The sequence below is a fragment of the Drosophila erecta genome, unplaced genomic scaffold (genome assembly GCF_003286155.1).
Source record: "Drosophila erecta strain 14021-0224.00,06,07 unplaced genomic scaffold, DereRS2 tig00000000-arrow-pilon, whole genome shotgun sequence".
Taxonomy (NCBI): Eukaryota; Metazoa; Arthropoda; class Insecta; order Diptera; family Drosophilidae; genus Drosophila; species Drosophila erecta.
In genome coordinates, this window is record NW_020825194.1 from 17201100 (window position 1) to 17219236 (window position 18137).

Below are 18137 nucleotides of genomic sequence, written 5' to 3' on the forward strand. Positions count from 1 at the left end.
TTAGGAAAGATTTAAGAGCCGTGTGGCTTTTTTATTTAATTTCAAGCTTTATTAATATTTATTTCTAAAAGTTCTTTTCGCGATTATAAAGGAACGGGGGGCAATTTAAATGATCAACGTAGCCTAAAACTGGAAGTCTTGGAGTGGGAAGCAGTAGTCTACTTTTTTAGTGCCTGCACAAAGTTGCCCAAATCGTATTCTTCCTCGTACTGATGCTCGGACCACAGTTCCGGCAGGTTCTCGATAATGGTGTTCATGGACATGCCGCCCGAGGCTGATCCTGTCACCGCTGACGATCCAGATTCTGCTCCCTTGTCTTTCCCTCCGTTGAAGAGGTCAAAGATTTGCGAGGTGCCCATTGTCTGCAGCGAGGCGTTCTCCGCACTCACCACAGTGTTGGCGGTAAGTATCTTGAACTTTTGTAGTCCCATGATCTTTTCCTCCAGCGAGTTGCGCGTGATCAGCCGGTAAACATTTACCACTTTCTTCTGGCCGATTCGGTGGGCGCGGTCCATTGCCTGCAGATCTTTCATTGGATTCCAGTCGTGCTCGACAAAAATTACCGTATCGGCACCCGTTAGATTTAGACCCAGGCCGCCAACCTAAAAAGTGATTAACAATTAATGTTCGATCAAAACAAAAAGGCCATGTTTTGCTTACCATAGTGGTCAGGAGCAACACATCGATGCTGGGATCGCTGTTAAAGTTATTGACTATATCCTGTCGTTGAGAGGCGGGTACACTGCCGTCCAGCCGCAGATAAGTGACGCTGGGCAGATGGCGGCGCAGTAAATCCTGTTCCACAATGTCCAGCATCGCCTTCAGCTGGCAAAAGATTAGCGCCCGATGCTGGCTCACCGACTCCGTCTGCACACCAATACCGCAGTCTAAGAGAAGTTGTCTGGGAAGAGAAATTAAATATTTTAAATAAATAATATATATTATGTGTGTGTAACGAGAGTGCACTTACTTCAAGGCGGGCAGCTTCGCCGAATGCTCAATGTCGTCCAATGAGCTGTTGGACAGCGCCAACTGACTGGTCACCTTTGTGAGTTCCTCAGACTGGCGCAACACCAGTTTGGGATGATTGCAAACGTTCTGCAGGTAGCGAAGCGCTTGGAAAATGTGTGTCTTGGCGCTGAGATTCTCTGTCACCATGGATGCCGACGACGAGTCGCCCAGCTTGTCTAAACAGTCTTTCAGGTGTTTATTGCTAAAGTCTTCATACAGTCGAAGCTGGAGCGGACTCAGTTCGCAAAGTAAGTCCTGGGTGATCTTTGGCGGAAGGTCCTTAAGCACATCCTCCTTGACACGACGTAGCAGGAAGGGCAGGACTTGGCGGTGCAGTGCCTCCATGGCCAGCACTCCAGCTTCCTGCTCCTTGGCCGAGCTCTTTGCATCCCGCGAAGACAGTATGGGACGGGAGAAGCGTTGCACGAACTGCTTCTCAGTACCCAGAAAGCCGGGCATTAAAAAGTCGAACAAGGACCACAACTCAAGCACGTTGTTCTGAATGGGCGTGCCAGAGAGGATCAGTCTATGGTTTGCCTTTAGTCGCTTAATGGCCTTTGAGCTCTTTGTCTTTCCGTTCTTAATAATATGGCCTTCATCTAGCACGCAATAGTTGAAGTGTATCCCGCTGAAGAAGTCAATGTCCTTACGCACAGTGTCATAGGAGGCCACAACCAGGTTACACTTTGTTCCGATCTCACTCCTTAGCTTCTCTCTTCCCACTGGCAATCCATAGTAGTGTAAGGGACGCAGAACGGATCCCTGGTCAAGGAATTTCTCCACCTCGTACACCCAATGGCCGGTCAGAGTGGGTGGGCAAATGACCAGACTAGGCAGATTCGCCAAACTGACCGTCTGACGGTGCAAGTGATCCCCGGCAAGGATGCATATGGTTTGTAGAGTTTTGCCCAATCCCATATCGTCGCAAAGAATGCCGTGTAGATTGTATTTGTTTAGAAACCACAGCCAGTTGATGCCGGCTTGCTGATAACAGCGCAATTCAACACTTATTGGCACCGGAACCTTGTAATTGGGAATGCTCTTTGGATTAAAAAGATAGTCGAGAAACTCACGGTCCCGCGTCTTGCGCGCCTGCAGCGGATCGCTTTTTAATTGCTCCGTCTTTCCGTCCAGGGGCATTAACTGGACAAGATTTGCAAAGCAGTGCGTGGAAAGCAGTCGCACTGACTCATCCGGATCGCTCATTGCGCCCAGTAGAGGCACCACCAGCAGCACGATGTAGGGCACTACTTTAATCTGCAGCCGGCTGACCACGCGTTCGATAGCCTCTACTGCTCCTTGCCGCTCTATAAGTTGCTCAATCTTTCCAAGCAGCGGCAGCAGATCGTGAACCACAAACTGCATAGTCTGGCAAGCATCGATCTCCGCTAGCGCGGCGATGCATCGAGCGGCCATGTGTCGAACTGCCTTAAGAGGATGGCAAACGATAAAGCCAAGGGATGGCAAAAGGGCAAACATCTGTGGATACAGTGCAACATGTAGATGAGGGGCTGCTGTCTCAATAAGCTGCATAGAGGTGACAAGCTCATTGCAAACTCCCAAATCTGGAAGGATGCAACCCAATCGCCAGTCGAACGCTTCTTTTACGAACTGCTCCACCTTGCCAAACATCAGCTGTTGGAAGACAGCCACCTTCTCAATGATTTTCTCTCCAAAAATCCTACACAGCTTTTCTATGGCACATGCCGCACCCAGGCGCTGTATGCGGCATTGCTTTGCCTCCGCCTCCTTGGCTTGCTGTGCCTTTAGCTCAACGTGAGTAGTGGCGTTGGTTGCCGACAGTATTTCGGCAGTGGGCGGCCGCCCAGGGCCCCTGGGGGCCGTAGTAGCAGTGAGAGTGGTTGCACCACCTCCACCGCTTCGCGTGTTAGTGGTTGTCACTGTCTGTTGACGTGCCAGTGCTAGGATACCATAGTAAACACAATTATTGATAACCTCAGACGAAAGTGGCGTCTGTTTGAGGGTTTCTAGTGGCATTACCTAAAAGAGATTTGATCAACCAATGAGCAAATTAACTTACAAGCAAGCATACTCGAACTTACCAGCTTGGGAGTGAATTCGGGATCGCTTCTTAGCAACGTGCAAAGGTTGTTTAAAATCTTGCTATTTGGACTAGGATTTCTATCACAGACCTGATCCATAAGGTGGACCAGGAACTCTGCAGACAGCTGCTGCAGCTGGAGGCATTGCTCCCGCTTAATGGACTCCATTAATGGCTTGACCACCGGATTTAGCTTATCAGGCAGGCAGTGAAGAGCGCAGATGGCGCCAGCGAGAGCTGCCTGAGCACTGACATGATAGGCGCTTTGCTCACTGGTGGTCTGCTGGTAGGACGCCTGAAGGCTGCGTCGACGCTCCTCTAACATATCCAACAATTTCGGCTTGAGGGGATAAGAACGCAGATTTTCGCTTAACGTAGTTGCCACTGCCTCGATTTGATCTAGAGTAAGGATTTTGGCGTTGTTGAAGTCTTTAATCGGGATTTTATTCTGCTTCAGCGTAGCAATAAAGTCTTGTGCCTCTTGTAGTAGTCGTGTCAGTGAGATGGCCACCTCATCATAGTAGACGTACTCGCTCACACACTGGTGTAACTTTTCCTGCAGATTGGGTGGGCCTGGACGTACTGGCTCGTCTTCTAGGGCCCAAAACGCAATGATCAGCCCGCACACGATTCGCTGGACAGCGGAGTGGGCATTGAGATGACCCAATAGTACTTTTGTATAACACTCTGTGGGGCTCTCTGTTTGTGGAGTATACACCACTCCCGGTGCTGGCTGAACCAGGTAATGAGAAAGCGCACCTAGTGCCTGAGATGAGGAAATCCGAGCTCGCATAAAATTAGCATCCCGCACATCCAAAGGCGTGGCCTCACTACCACCGAGGAATAGCTTTAATGAGGCGTTTGAGTGCGCTAGTATGTTACCGCCCAATTCGTCTCCTATGCGGGGCGTTCGTTTTCGGGAGGTGCTCCCTGGTGTGCTTGTATCTCCACCAGCTCTGATCAGCACCCCTGCATCAAAAGCGAGTCTAGGTGGCTGCATTGAGAGACATATCCAGGAGGACACGAATGGACAGGCAGCATGCAATAGCGCACCCAAATCTGCATGCTCGATAAGATTAGACCACACTTGACGGGCTAGTGCCTGGATATCCGCCTGCGGCTCTACCAAGATCCGTTGATATATGTGACGCAATGCCTGCTGCAGCAATTGCCACTTCCAGTCGCTGACTCCAAAGTTAAGTTTCATTTTCTCCTTATCTGCTTCCTTTTCAACTTGAGTTTCGTCTTTGGGCTCGGATTTGACCCTATCCGCACTCGTCAGGGTCATAAGCGTCTTCAGCGTTGACCTCCGCACAGAACTAGTGCTATGGGAAAGAAAAGGCCACAGGCGCGGTACCAAAATGGCCATTGGCTCCATCTCCACCCAACGGGCGGCGTTTGGCAGGCATAGAATGGCCGCTAACAGTCCCATGAAACTGTTGCATGCAGACGTGAGTTCATCTTGATCCAAGAGTAGGTCCCACAACATTTTTACAATGGAGGACACTTGCGCTGGATTTAATAGCTTCGGCAACCAGGAAGAAACTGGAATCAGGGATGCTGCAGCCACCGCTCCGACATCATCCACAGAGTCCAGAAGACCAATGCGGATGTTTGAAATAGACTGGGGCAAATAGATGGGCAGCAGCTCCTCACGCACCACAAACACATACTTCAGGCCTAGTAGCCCACCATGCCGCACTTCCCACTCGTTCTTGTGCTGGATGAGCTGAAGCAGAATGTCCACGATTCGTTGAACCTTGGGCGCCTCGATCTCCTTGACCAAGGTACCCAGCACTTGGGCGCAGGTCTCGCGAACTGGTGCCACTACCTGATCCGAGACAAAGTCACCGAACCGATCCAGGCAAAGCACACAGAGTAGGCGCAGGGCAGCGTCCTCTAGCCAGCGGCTATGTGCTTCGTCCATCTGTTCGCGAGTCTGTAGTACTGCCTTTCCCGCTCCTTGGGCGTGCTGATTAATCAGTTCCCTTAGAGCTGTTGCCGCCCCATGGCGCACTTCCCATTTGGCGTGAAAGAGATCAATGAAGAGACGTGAGCAGAAGTTCTCCAGTGGCCAGGAGACGGCATCCACCCAAGTGCCTGTGGCATCTGGCACAGCAGCTGAAATATTGATAAATAAGTCACATTAATAAAGTCAGTGTTATAAATATTAACATGATTATAGAAATGTAACATTTAAAGCTGTGATCAACGGAAACCCACCATTTAAACTATAGAAGATTTCCTGCCGATCTGTTGACTTCAGTTTTTTCTTTTCGGGCTCATCTAAGGTAGCTACCGACGTGGTGCCATTACTGCTGTGGTTACTTCCAGTACTATGATTGCTGTTGGAGTTCCTTCGGCTGCAAGTTGGCGTAACTGCAGTGGCAGAACAGCCGCTTGTATTTTGACGAGCTTTGCGCTTGGCCCTGTTCATCTCACGGCAACTAAGCGGACCTTGGCCAGAACCATTCCCCGTTTGCTTTATGTTGAGTAAATGCTCGACGGGAAGCTTTTCTGCGTTGACGTTGTAAGTGCTGCCACTCCTTGTAAGCGCAACGTCCTCGTCTGTTATCATATCAGTAAGATTTACGCCCAGCTTGGCGGCCGTGGTGAGACCCAGTTTATCGTTTAGCACCGCCCGCTGACGGCTTAGACGACTGGCGAGACTTTTGTCCTCCTCCCCGCCCCCACTAGCCGGTTGCTCCTCCTGCGCATCGAACTCGTTGCCCTCGGAGCCAATGAGTCTGGCACCTTTTTGGAGAATTTGCTGCAGATCGAACTCATCAAAGCTGAGTAGTCGCTCGCTGGTCGTTGTCGAGCTGGAACCACTTGACTGACAACTGTCCTCTTCTGCTGCAGCTGCAGCTGCTGTTGCAGTATTACTAGCGCAGCGCTCCTTCTTGGGCAGCACTTGAAGTTCCGGCTGCCAGGCCGGTACTTGCTTTAGTATGGCCTCAACGGTCTGGGCTGCAGCTATCCGCGTCTCCCAGGACGGACTGTGCAGGTAGCCCACCAATCTGTTCAGCAGAGCATGCAGCTCGTGTGGATAAAGCTTCTGGACCTCACCAATCTGCTTAGCAGCCGCCTGACGAGTTGCCGCTGTGGAGCCGGTCTCCAGTAGAATGAACAGTCGATCAAGTCTGCAAGGGATGTTAAATAAAATAAGCAATTTAGACCTACGGTGTTTTAAATTGACAAACATACCTAGATGTCATTATACTTATATAATGGTAATTTGTGGTTCTCTTTGTGATCCGTTGATATAATAATCTAAGTAACTAATCTGGAAATCAAAAAAGATGTTAAATAAATGATATTATATGTTATTATATTATATAAATATGTTATATAAGGCGTACATAAAATTGACGAAATGTTTTGAAATTGAATTCGTTTTTGTATTTTCTCACTCAGGCAAGGGTTCTCATATAACATATATTATTTAAGTGAGTCAGACCAAAACAGCAATAACAAGTCGATACATCCATATAGCAAAGTCAATTAATAATAGAATTAAGCGAATCATTTGATGGAATGTTGTCTCCATAGCACGTATTATAGAAGAATGTTAATATCCATACCAAATTGTTTAATACTATTACTCAGTGTGCGAAAAAAATGGATTTCCAGAAAAATAAAAACAATATACAAGTCGCCACGAACGTCATCGAGTAAGTTGGTTCAATTTTTCGATTTGCTTGACTCAGGCTACCTTATGATTTCCTTTTAATGTCGACGAGTAACTACATTTTTAATATTTACGTCCAAACACCAGCTCGACCATTTATCCCCCGACACATTCCCTGATGAAATTTAAAAGGAGATTCTTACGCTCGCGAACAATGTATAACATATTTCCAAATTAAAAATTAACCAATTAGTACGATTTTATTACTGTACTACTGTACTATAGAATGGCCGCAGAGCTCAGCGCGACGACTGCCACAATCTCGAAATTTTGCCTTTCCCACCGCAATCCAATCGACCAATAAAGACTGGACACGTGGTCGAGGAAAGCAAAAGACATGGACTATCGAGTCGGTGCTGGGTTGGATTTCCTGGGGAGCATTGCAAAGCTTCGCCAACAAGAGGGGTTAGGCTCTGTAAATTGAGTCACTCAACGCAAATGGCGAGTAATGACTTCGTTGTGGCCGCCGAGACGTTCTTAGCAGCTTAGAGCAGAACGTGACAATTGAGCAAATTACGACATTTCCATATTCCATATTCCCGTATTACGTACAAAAAGCCAGGGGGTCCAAGACCGGGGCCTGGTTTAAAGCCCGTTTACCTCGAATTATTACAAGGAGATTGCCGATATTTCAAAGTGACACATACTTTTACTCTTGACGCTTTCAGTTTTGAATGGCTGTTATCAATGCAGTGCGTTGTGGGTGATAAGAACTTGCAAAACCCACGGTTCACTGAACCGTTTTGAGAATATGTTTAAATTTACGATTAGAATAAATAATAACGAACACGGCGCGGTCTTAAGGCACGTGTAGATTTATTGAAAATGTTTATCCATAAATAATCAAGCCAATAAAGCGCACACGCTTACATTAACAATAGAGAAATACATAATATTAAAAACGACGTAAAGTCATAATGAAATCGTTTGTACATATGGCATGTCCGTTTAGCTTTGTCCGACCAACCATAAAACCAATTTATCGGCGACAAATCTGCTGTACTTCGATTTGTCAGCGACCTTGTCGAAGCCACCCACCGAGGCGAGGGGGGAATGGGATTGGGATTGGATTGCCATGGATTGGAAGCAGGAAAATGCCCCGCTGGCTAGGTAATTAAGTTTCCATTAGATGAACATTCATAAAAGAAATAGCAGTCATCAATGGGGATGGCCGTCAGATAGTGACGAAACGCACCGTGAGAATTTTGCTGAATTTTTCTTAATTACAACAGTATGTAGCAATGCAGACAAATGATTAAATACTTTGCACTATTCAATTTTTCCTCTCAAAATTTGTTCCGTTGAGAGTGCGGTATTATGCGATGTTTATTCCATATTGCTTTCACCCAGTATTACGTGCCAAGCATCTAGTTGTACATTTTCATCGAACGATAAGCTGCGAATATGTTTTTCATTATCACCAAATGGCACTCGTAAAATACCGATTAGGCTAGACCAAGTGTTTGGAATTTTGTGTGGCAAGTTCTGTGAGCTTTTTTATTTATAGACGGCTTGACGGAAATGCTGGGTCATTTGTTTACACTAAAGATAAGCCAGACTACTTCCCCTGCCATGTCGCTTGATTATTGAAAATAAATTAATTAAATGAATATGAATGCTTTAATTTGCCACATTTAACTAAGTTAGTCGGTGTTCATTTTTTTTTTTCCAAAGCAAGATGAGCGTATAGTCCGCCCACTTATTACTATCATAATCCCCAGAGCAGGAATGGTTAACTTGCAGTTCTGTGTGTATGTGCTTATTGCTTTTGGAAATTATAAATAGTTTTAATTCAATAAAGTATATGATCAATAGGTCATCTGCTGAAATTTCGCCGAAACAGACACATTTAGGCAGTGATCGAGCCATATGTGTTTTATATTTGCGAAGTGTTCCATATTTGCACCAAATTTGGCCAATATTGGGACAGCTGTTGCTGCGTATTTTGCACAATGTGCATATGGCACAGATCGGGATCTAATTGATGGAGCTGTGTGATAAACAAGGGGCTGTTTAACTTATGCAGCATCATCACCGCAACGCCGCAGTCAAGTTCGGCAAGTAAACTTTGGATATTCAAATGTTCTTAACGAAACTGTGACAAATGTCGCTGATATTGCGAACAGCGGGAAAATGGCAAATGCGAAAAAGCTGAAAAGGCCGAGCTCCGCCGTTTGAAACTAGTTCAGGTGCCCTACCCCAAGTTGTTGGTGGCGAAAGAGAGAGGGAAGCGGCGACTGCAGTCGATTACGGCAGCGGACCATAAATAAATACAGGTGCTTGTACCGCCTGGCATTGTAGTGCACAGAGAGAAATTCACTGCATTGCTAAACGGAGATGATTGGTAGATGAACATTTTTTTACAATCAAAAATTATTGGATCAAAGTATAGTGAGTTAAAATAAATAACTATTTTCTAAAAATTGTTTATGGCTCAAAATTATTTGCAAAATCATGAAGCCACCGATCATTTCTTTCCGTGCACGAAAAGTATCGTAATGTGGACGTGGACAGCAAACGCAGGGATTATTGTTAAATGCCACCCACTGAAATCGGAAAAAGAGCCCGATGAATGAACAAATGGACGACACAAATAGCGGCTGGCGAATTGAGCAATGTGCTGCTACTAAAAATACACGCACTAGAACGGGCTACCAAGATGACATGATACGAGAGAACAAAAGGCAAAGACAAAGAGCTAGTGGTAGACCAAGTTTTTGTAAAGGATTTCCGCTGTTTTGCTGCGTTGGCGCCCACCTCCTCTCTCTTTCTCCCTCTCGCTCGCTCTCCTCTCTTATCAATAAACAGAGTGCCCCATTGACCCCACTATCTAGCTCTTTCTCACACACACACGCAAGCGGAAGCGATAAGTGCCTGCCATATAAATACTATTGCAATCGAGGATAAGAATTTGGGGGTTCCTTCTGTTTCTGTTCCCGATCCCCGAATGTTATATCACTTACCTTTGGCAATGGTTGCTCTCTTCCTCTTCGCTTCGCTTTTTCTCTCTTCTCCACACTACAACACTCCTCTTTCGCGTTCCCTTTGCGGTGCTGCAGCAATCAGCTTTTGTGGGACGCCCACTCACAATTCAACTCATGCGCTCTGCATTTTCTAATTGAATTGTTTGCTCTAAAACTGTACAATCGATGCTGCGTTACTATAGCCGTGCGTATGTGTGTGTTTTGGCCCACGGGATGGGGTAGGGGTACTGCTTTTCGCCAGCAGCGTCACAAATCAATCCAATCGCCTTTGCTTTCTTCCTACTCACTCGCACTCAAGTCAACGGTGCGACTTTTTATTTTCACGCACACTGGCACACTCGCGACGTACACACGGATGGGACTCCGGCGTTGCGAATTACGGTAGAATAAGATTTACGGCAATTGTCGTTGGTGGGCGTGGGCAGTCAATGTTTTAACTTAACACTGGGCTTCACGCTGATGCAAACACACTCCGACAGCACAATATTTTTAAGTTTTCGGTTCCCAGCAGCCATGTTAGCTCGATGGAGTCGCATTTATATGTGCGGCCTGACTATCGTGGTGCATCGGTTTTTAGGCGGCGCGAGCGGGACGCCGATAGAGCACACTGATCAGTGTGACCAGATCGCATTAAGAAATTAAAGCGCAATTCTTACTTAATAGCTTATTCTCACTGAGAAATGAAATTTACTGACAGTTAGGTTGCTATAACTTTTTCGAAGCCTAATTAAATCTCTTTCCAGTTAATACGTTTTCTTTTTAATATATATATATCGTTTAATTCATATTAATTAATATACTTATATATTTATAGCCTGAGTAAAACATATTCAAAATGTGAAAACTGACGGTGGAGAAAGTTAAAATATCGATAACAAAGATCACAAAGACATCGATTTAAACACCATCTCCATTTTATCAACGCATCGTTTATTGGCTTTTTGGCGTGGAAAAGTGAAAAAATAATTGACAAAAAGTCCACAAAAGTGCCGCACTATGAACACACTGGGTCCTAAGAAGGACGGAAGTCCAAATATAGACTTTTTCCAGTCGCCGGAAACGCTGCAGGGTTTCGAATCAATTCGCCAGTGGCTGCAGAAGAACTGCAAGAAGGTGAGTGCCAACAACAACGCCGCCGCAAACAAAAATGGCGCTGACAGGCGGCGAAAAAAACGATTTATTCACATTCGTATTTATTGCAGTATTTGGCCCACAGTTCGGAGCCCATCACGAAGGAGTCATTGGCCCAATTGCTCATCCACTTCCTGCAGTATGTGGAAGCGAAGCTGGGCAAGAATTCAGCGGAGCCGCCGGCAACCAGAATTCCGGTTAGTATTGAATATGCCTGCGGTGGGTGAGGAATACAGGGTGCCCCGTGTTGCGTGTGTACACGTAAATATTAACCCTCGAATGGCCTATTGTAGTCGACACAACCACCACACGCAATTATTTCTTATTTAGCTACGTTGACCATGATTTAGGCTTAAGTTTATTATAACATCTATCTAATAATTTTACCACCCACACCCACAGATGCGCTGCTTTCTGGACTTCAAGAGCGGCGGTGGTCTGTGCATCATCTTCTCGACCATGTTCCGTTTCCGGGCCGAGCAACGCGGCAAGAAGTTCGACTTTTCTATTGGCAAGAATCCCACGCGCAAGGATCCTAACATTCAGCTGCTGATTGAGATTGAGCAGGCATTGGTCGAGGCGGATTTGTACCGGATACCATACATCTATATTCGGCCGGAGATTGAAAAGGGCTTCGAGGGAAAACTGCGCGAGATCCTCGATAATCGGCGAGTGGAGATTGTGTCGGACGAAGAGGACGCCACCCATATCGTCTATCCCGTCGTGGACCCACATCCCGACGAGTATGCGCGGCCCATTTTTAAGCGCGGCGGCCACGTGATGCTGCATTGGTACTACTTCCCGGAGTCCTACGATTCTTGGGCTGTTAATAACTTTGACTTGCCGGATCACATTCCGGAGAATCCCGAGTCACCGGCGGAACGCTGGCGGGTGTCTGCATCCTGGATCGTGGACTTGGAGCAGTACAATGAGTGGATGGCCGAGGAGGACTACGAGGTTGACGAACAGGGCAAGAAGAAGACGCACAAACAGCGTATGTCCATAGATGACATCATGTCCTTCGGCGACGAGAAGAAGAAGCCTGCCGCCAGCTCGGGCGGAGGCAAGCAGAAAAGACGTCGCTCACCATCTCCCGCTACTTCGGCATCCACCTCCAAGCCGGGCAAGCGTAAGCGTTCTCCCGCCGTGGTGCACAAAAAGTCGCGCAACGATGATGACGACGAGGATCTAACCCGCGATCTGGATGATCCGCCGGCCGAGCCCAATGTTCAGGAGGTTCATAAGGCAAACGCCGCCTTGCAGTCCACCGCCAGTCCAGCTCCGGGCGGTAAATCTCGTGGCGACAACGACATGATGCCTATTAAGGGTAAGACTTATTATCTTATATCTGCGTGGACTAAAAAAACTGATATCTAGGCGGCACTATGACCGATTTGGATGACGAAATGACTGGAGGAAGCGCTGCTCAAGCCATGTCAACCGGAGATGGAGACAACTCGCAGACAGGCAAGACAAGTGATAACAGCAACACGCAGGAATTCTCCTCATCGGCCAAAGAGGACATGGAGGATAATGTAACCGAGCAGACGCACCATATTATCGTTCCCTCGTACTCGGCTTGGTTTGATTACAACTCCATCCACGTGATCGAGAAACGTGCCATGCCAGAATTCTTCAACAGCAAGAATAAGTCGAAGACACCGGAAATCTATATGGCCTACAGGAACTTTATGATTGACACATACAGGTAAGCTGAAGCTCTAGTTGTTTGGCAGCAGTAGTTTTTAATATTTAATATTTATTTCAGGCTTAATCCGACGGAGTATTTGACCAGCACAGCGTGTAGGCGTAATCTTGCAGGAGATGTGTGCGCCATAATGCGGGTACATGCCTTCTTGGAGCAGTGGGGCCTCATTAACTACCAGATCGATGCGGATGTCCGCCCCACCCCAATGGGTCCACCACCGACCTCACACTTCCACATTCTTTCGGATACACCATCGGGTCTACAGTCCATAAATCCGCAAAAGACGCAACAACCGTCGGCAGCAAAAACACTGTTGGATCTGGACAAAAAGCCATTGGGCAAGGATGGTGGCCTGGAATTAGGCGATAAAAGTGGTCTGACTGGCATCAAGACAGAGACTCTTGAGAATGGCGCTGCCGGAGGATTAAGTTCCGGTGTGAGCCAGTTTGGACTCAAGCTGGATCAGTACGCAAAGAAGCCGGCGGCAATGAGAAACCGCACGGCGGCAAGCATGGCACGGGAATGGACCGACCAGGAGACCCTGCTATTGCTCGAGGGCTTGGAAATGCACAAGGACGACTGGAACAAGGTCTGCGAGCACGTTGGTTCTCGCACCCAAGACGAGTGCATTCTGCATTTCCTGCGGCTTCCGATCGAGGACCCTTATCTAGAGGATGATGGTGGCTTCCTTGGCCCGTTGGGTTGCCAACCCATTCCGTTTAGCAAGAGCGGCAATCCCATTATGTCAACTGTCGCATTTCTGGCATCTGTGGTCGATCCTCGCGTAGCCGCTGCAGCAGCAAAGGCTGCCATGGAGGAATTTGCAGCCATTAAGGTAGTTACATTTAATCACGTTTAAACTATGATTTTAACATTAAATATAAAACTTATGCTAGGATGAGGTGCCCGCCACAATAATGGACAACCACATGAAAAACGTGGAAAAAGCTTCGGCAGGTGGTAAATTTAATCCGAACTTTGGACTGGCCAACAGTGGAATCGCAGGAACCGGAAACGACAAGGACGATGAAGAGGGGAAGGAGGGTGGCGCATCTGCATCCGCCGGCGGCTCTGATGAGGAAATGAAGGACCTAAGCAAAAAAGACGGTAAGCCAAAGCCTTTAGAGATCGGTTAAGCGGGTTAATAGATGTTGGTTAAGGGAACAGTCGCTAAATCGAGCGAGATCTCTTTTAATCGAATGCTTAGGCCATACTCTCAATTGTTGGTTCTGCATTTGTTTGTTTTGTTGAAATCTTGTGTTGCTTTCTTTCAAAATTCGCAATGTGTTCACCATTTGGCACTGTATTCGTATATTGTTTCGTTTTTGTGTTGCGCCCAATCTACCAAACTTACATCAACACCACAACCACCAAATAACAAACAACAACCACAGACGATGCCAAGTCCAAAGACAATACAAAATCGGATAAGACTCACACGAACACAGACTCGAGTTCCACATCATCATCAGCGACAGGCAACACCAACAACACTGACAAGAAACCAAAGGAGTCATCCGGCTCCTCGCCTTCGGGCGATAAGTCAGCCACCAAGTCAGACAAATCAAACAAATCCTCACCCACAGAAACCGCAGCATCCGCAAGTGGCGGCGAAGTGGACATCAAGACGGAGGACAGCAGTGGCGATGGCGAGACTAAGGACGGCACTGAGGCCAAGGAGGGATCGGGAACCGGGACAGGATCAGGGGTGGTGGCAAAGGAAGGCACGTTTAGCGAGAATAATATGCAGACTGCGGCGGCGGCAGCTCTGGCATCCGCAGCAGTTAAAGCCAAACATCTGGCTGCCCTGGAGGAGCGCAAGATCAAATCCCTGGTGGCGCTCCTCGTTGAGACTCAGATGAAGAAACTGGAGATCAAATTGCGCCACTTTGAGGAACTAGAGGCCACTATGGAGCGAGAACGCGAGGGATTGGAGTATCAGCGTCAGCAGCTGATCACAGAGCGTCAGCAATTCCACCTGGAGCAGCTAAAGGCTGCCGAGTTCCGAGCGCGCCAACAAGCACATCATCGCCTTCAGCAAGAGCTCCAGGGCCAGGCTGCCGCGGGATCTATGATTTTGCAGCAGCAACAGCAGCTACCACAGCCCCAGCAGCAGCAGCAACAGCAATCATTACCGCCGCATCCGCACCTGGCGCAGCAGCAGCAGATGCCTCCACATCCGCACCAGCTGCCGTCGCAGTCCCAACCGCTGGCGGGTCCCACCGCTCAGCATCAGCCGTTGCCCCCGCACGTAGTTCCGTCGCCCAACGGTGCTCCCTTTGCAGCGCCACCGATTGCTCTCACGGGAGGACTCCCGCCAGGGGCTCCAACGGCCATTGTAACGAATCCGAGCGACCAAACCGGACCAGCCGCGGCGGGAGCAGCGCAATCTCAAGCACCTACACCAATGGGTAAGAGCACTATGGATTACCTTTTATAAACTATGGTACTTACTCCGACATGTTTTACTCCCATCATAGATACCACACCGCCAAGCAGCGGTCCAGTTGCAGATGCCAACGCACCGCTGGGATCGGGAATGCCACCAGGGGGCATTCCTCCAGCGAACACCGCTCCCATTGCCGGAGTAGCTCCCTCTTCTTAACTCTTACTCATAGGCCAGAAAACGTTAAAGTAAATAGCTGTAAGTCGTACGCTCTCAGTATGTATTATGTATACTCCACTTTAAGCCCAACTCTTGTGTGTAATCTGGAGGAGATGCACTGCATCTTGCGCACCTCCAGTTTCGTGTAAGTTTTCGTTTCGGGTCCTGTCGCGTTAACAAGCAATTGCACAAATATTTTGAACCAAGTTTCAAAGCCGAAAATTGGCATTCAATAAACATTTATTTAAACTACAGGTGGAAGTTATTCTTTTATTACAATTGAAGTCTTAGCAATCTCACGAAAGCAGCAGCTTTTAACTTTCTTGTACCGCATTTTAAACGGATAAATAAGAAAGAAATATATTAAGATGGCTGCGTAAAATGGAACCAACTATTTAAGCTTTTTTGATTGGTTTTCAGATCACTGAAAGCTGGCGACTCCGCAGGATGTTGGGTCGCTTGACCTCTCTCAATTCGCTACTCGAAGCAGCGCGCTTTATGTTAAGCGAGCTCTGTGAGGACAGTGGGGATGCGGCGGGAGATGGAGGTGGCAGACTGGAGCAGGACGCATTTTGGCATACCCTGGGTGGGGGCGGTGAAGATATGCTAATGTTGGCTCTCAGGCTCAATTCGTTATGAGTTCTCTCCTTCAGGATACCAACGTTACTCTGTGCTTCTTGCAGTGACTTGCGCGATCGTGCACAGTCCAGTTGGCGACCATAGTTTCCCATGCTCTGGACATACACACTGTTGTAGAAACTGATAATATCAGCGGTCTGGCCATTGCCCAGGCTGACCTCTCGGTAAACTCTTCTCTGTGCGTGCGGCTGTCGCCGATAATGCTGAATAATTATGCTGAAAGTGAGGTGAAGCTTCTCGAGCCGAACATGAAGATATATGGCGCACAGCAGCAGTTGGTCCAGATGACGATTACGAAGCAGACGGCCACCCTCCAATGTGAAGGAGTGCTCGGCCAAGTGCCAGATGTGCGGAAAGGAGTCCACAAGGCAAAGACTTTTACACAGAAGCAGCAGTCGCCGGTTGGCCAGTCCGTAGAACTTTCGCAGGCAGATGCCTGACCCCGTTGAAAAGTTCTCTTTACCTTCAGTTTCTGCATCGACTTCCTTGTAGCGAGGAAGTCTTTGCTTTAGGTCCCACCACAGCTGTGAACTCTTGCGGAAAATTAAGGAGTCCAGGCATGTTTCCTGCACTATATCCAGGTGCTTGATCAGCTCCCTGCCCAGAAAACCATGATCGTAGCGTACCACCAACTCCAGAATCTTTTGAAAGTCGTAGGCGTCCAGGGAGAAGCAGTGCAGGACAAAGGGAAACCTTAATCCTTCCACTAGTTTGTCGTAGACGTGAAGAGCCAGTTCCAGACAGCATGCTAACAGTGCCACTGTAAGCGTGCGCTGATTTATTAACTGCCCAATCTTAAGCTGTGGTTTTTGAGCCAGCTCCGGGACCAAAATCTTCTGCAGAAATTTGTAGTAAAGGCCTCTGACCTGGCGGAATCGTTTTCCCGACACCTCAGCATCCAAAAAATCTTTCGCGGCAATGGTAAAGGTCAGATTCATTTCTTGCAGAGTTCGATATACATATTTCATAATTTTATCTCCGTCTTCTTCCTTTTGGATAGCTTTTATAATGCTAGGTGGAAGAGTATCTGGTAGATCCTGGGAGAACAGTTTCTTATGCGAATGTGAGGAGCTTGTTTGGAAGGGCGGTGGACTTCTTTGAGAGTCTTCTTTGGTCGCCCTCTGGACGCTGAGCAGCACCCGCTCGTCCATCTCACTAATGTCGGCTACGTGATTGGTGTATTTGCGATTTAAGTTGGCCAGATTTATATCAAGCATTCCCTCCTTAACGATCTTCCGCATGTGGGTGTCGTCTCCAACTAGACTGTGGTCCATATAGAGCAGCATTAAGGCCTTGTGGAAAAAGGCGTTCTTCATTTGCACCACGCCCTTCACTGGTAGCTCGGGAATCAGTTCTCCCATCGCTTCTAACGCGCTATATTTGTTCAGCAAGGTAGGGTTGAAGTCTTTGGAGTCCCATTTCTTGGGCACACCAGAAAATTCCCGGCGGATAACTACGGATTGGGCTACCTCTAAGGCGTTCACGAAGAGAAGATCCATCGTGCAAACGAGCACTTGGCAGCCGTTGATCAGGTTTGTAGTCGCAAAACCTGGTAACTCGTTTCGAATGACCAGGAAGAGCAGCCAACCGAACTCATACAGCGCTTGGTAGTGATTGAGGTCATCCGGGTCCGCATCCTTGCCGGGCTGAACGAACAGGCTCCGGAAGATGTGTTTATAGTGCCGCAGCAGGGTCATAGTGATACCCAGTCGGCGACGCAGTTCTTCTATCTCCAGCTGGAAAGTGTTCTCGTTCTCGGTCAGCCAATTCCAGTGCTCCATGCGGCGTAGAAACTGGGACACGTTCACCTTAAAGCTGCGCAGCAGACGAGTTAGTGACATGTTCCAGCAGCTGTTCTTAGCCACCGAATCGTTCGCTTCGCTGGTAGACTCTTCCCTAATGTCACGCATCTTCAACCGCTGCAATTCGCTGTAGACAGAGCAACATAGCCACTCCTGGGCATCTCCCTCGCTAGTGGACAGCCCGCCGTCGGCATCCAAGCGATAGTAGGTGGACAGAGCGCTCTGCTGAATTCTCGGTTCCAGCTCCAATTGCTCGCAGCTAGCGGAGAAGCGCCTCACGAGCGTCTCCGCCTCTCCCTCCACCTCACAAGTGTCCATTGGTAGAGAACTGGTAATGTTTTATATTCTGCTAACTTTTGTTTGTTTATATTCCTGCGCAGTTTACGCGAATCCCTGTTTTGACTGTACAAAATGCAAATTCCAGAAAGGCGCGAATGATTTCGATTGCCGCCTGCCTCACCGCTATTGTTATCGAAATTTTCATTTGCAGCAGGGATGCTTTTA

General features: G+C 47.9%; 3 protein-coding genes across 4 annotated transcripts; 1 reads left to right on the plus strand and 2 right to left on the minus strand.

Annotated features, from left to right (window-relative positions):
- On the minus strand, positions 1-10379 carry LOC6553271 (TATA-binding protein-associated factor 172). The gene is made up of 7 exons (XM_001980094.3): positions 9728-10379; positions 6281-6359; positions 5297-6216; positions 3075-5194; positions 971-3012; positions 661-901; positions 1-602 (listed from the first exon to the last, which is right to left on the minus strand). The coding sequence occupies exons 2-7, from the start codon at positions 6289-6291 to the stop codon at positions 159-161; spliced, it is 5778 nt and encodes a 1925-aa protein (XP_001980130.1). The 5' UTR covers positions 6292-6359; positions 9728-10379; the 3' UTR covers positions 1-158.
- Positions 10380-10621: 242 nt separating this feature from the next.
- LOC6553270 (SWI/SNF complex subunit SMARCC2) lies at positions 10622-15444 on the plus strand. Of its 2 annotated transcripts, none has more exons than XM_001980093.3 (8): positions 10622-10861; positions 10951-11076; positions 11282-12206; positions 12257-12587; positions 12648-13422; positions 13484-13694; positions 13982-14998; positions 15068-15444. In XM_001980093.3, the coding sequence occupies exons 1-8, from the start codon at positions 10745-10747 to the stop codon at positions 15190-15192; spliced, it is 3627 nt and encodes a 1208-aa protein (XP_001980129.1). In that variant the 5' UTR covers positions 10622-10744; the 3' UTR covers positions 15193-15444. The 2 variants fall into 2 exon arrangements, with proteins under 2 accessions (XP_001980129.1, XP_015010160.1); XM_015154674.2 differs by having other exon boundaries at positions 14174-14998.
- On the minus strand, positions 15417-18119 carry LOC6553269 (retinoblastoma family protein). The gene has a single exon (XM_001980092.3). It carries the CDS (start codon positions 17949-17951, stop codon positions 15609-15611), a length of 2343 nt encoding a protein of 780 aa, XP_001980128.1. The 5' UTR covers positions 17952-18119; the 3' UTR covers positions 15417-15608.
- Between the last annotated feature and the right edge of the window lie 18 nt (positions 18120-18137).

Coding starts and splice junctions, on each gene's coding strand:
- LOC6553271 (XM_001980094.3), bottom strand. Junction 5,195..5,296: donor AATCTTCTATAGTTTAAATG/GTGGGTTTCCGT, acceptor TCAATATTTCAG/CTGCTGTGCCAGATGCCACA. Junction 902..970: donor GCGAAGCTGCCCGCCTTGAA/GTAAGTGCACTC, acceptor TTCTCTTCCCAG/ACAACTTCTCTTAGACTGCG.
- LOC6553270 (XM_001980093.3), top strand. CDS start 10,745: ATGAACACACTGGGTCCTAAGAAGGACGGAAGTCCAAATATAGACTTT. Junction 11,077..11,281: donor CGCCGGCAACCAGAATTCCG/GTTAGTATTGAA, acceptor CCACACCCACAG/ATGCGCTGCTTTCTGGACTT. Junction 13,695..13,981: donor GGACCTAAGCAAAAAAGACG/GTAAGCCAAAGC, acceptor CAACAACCACAG/ACGATGCCAAGTCCAAAGAC.
- LOC6553269 (XM_001980092.3), bottom strand. CDS start 17,951: ATGGACACTTGTGAGGTGGAGGGAGAGGCGGAGACGCTCGTGAGGCGC.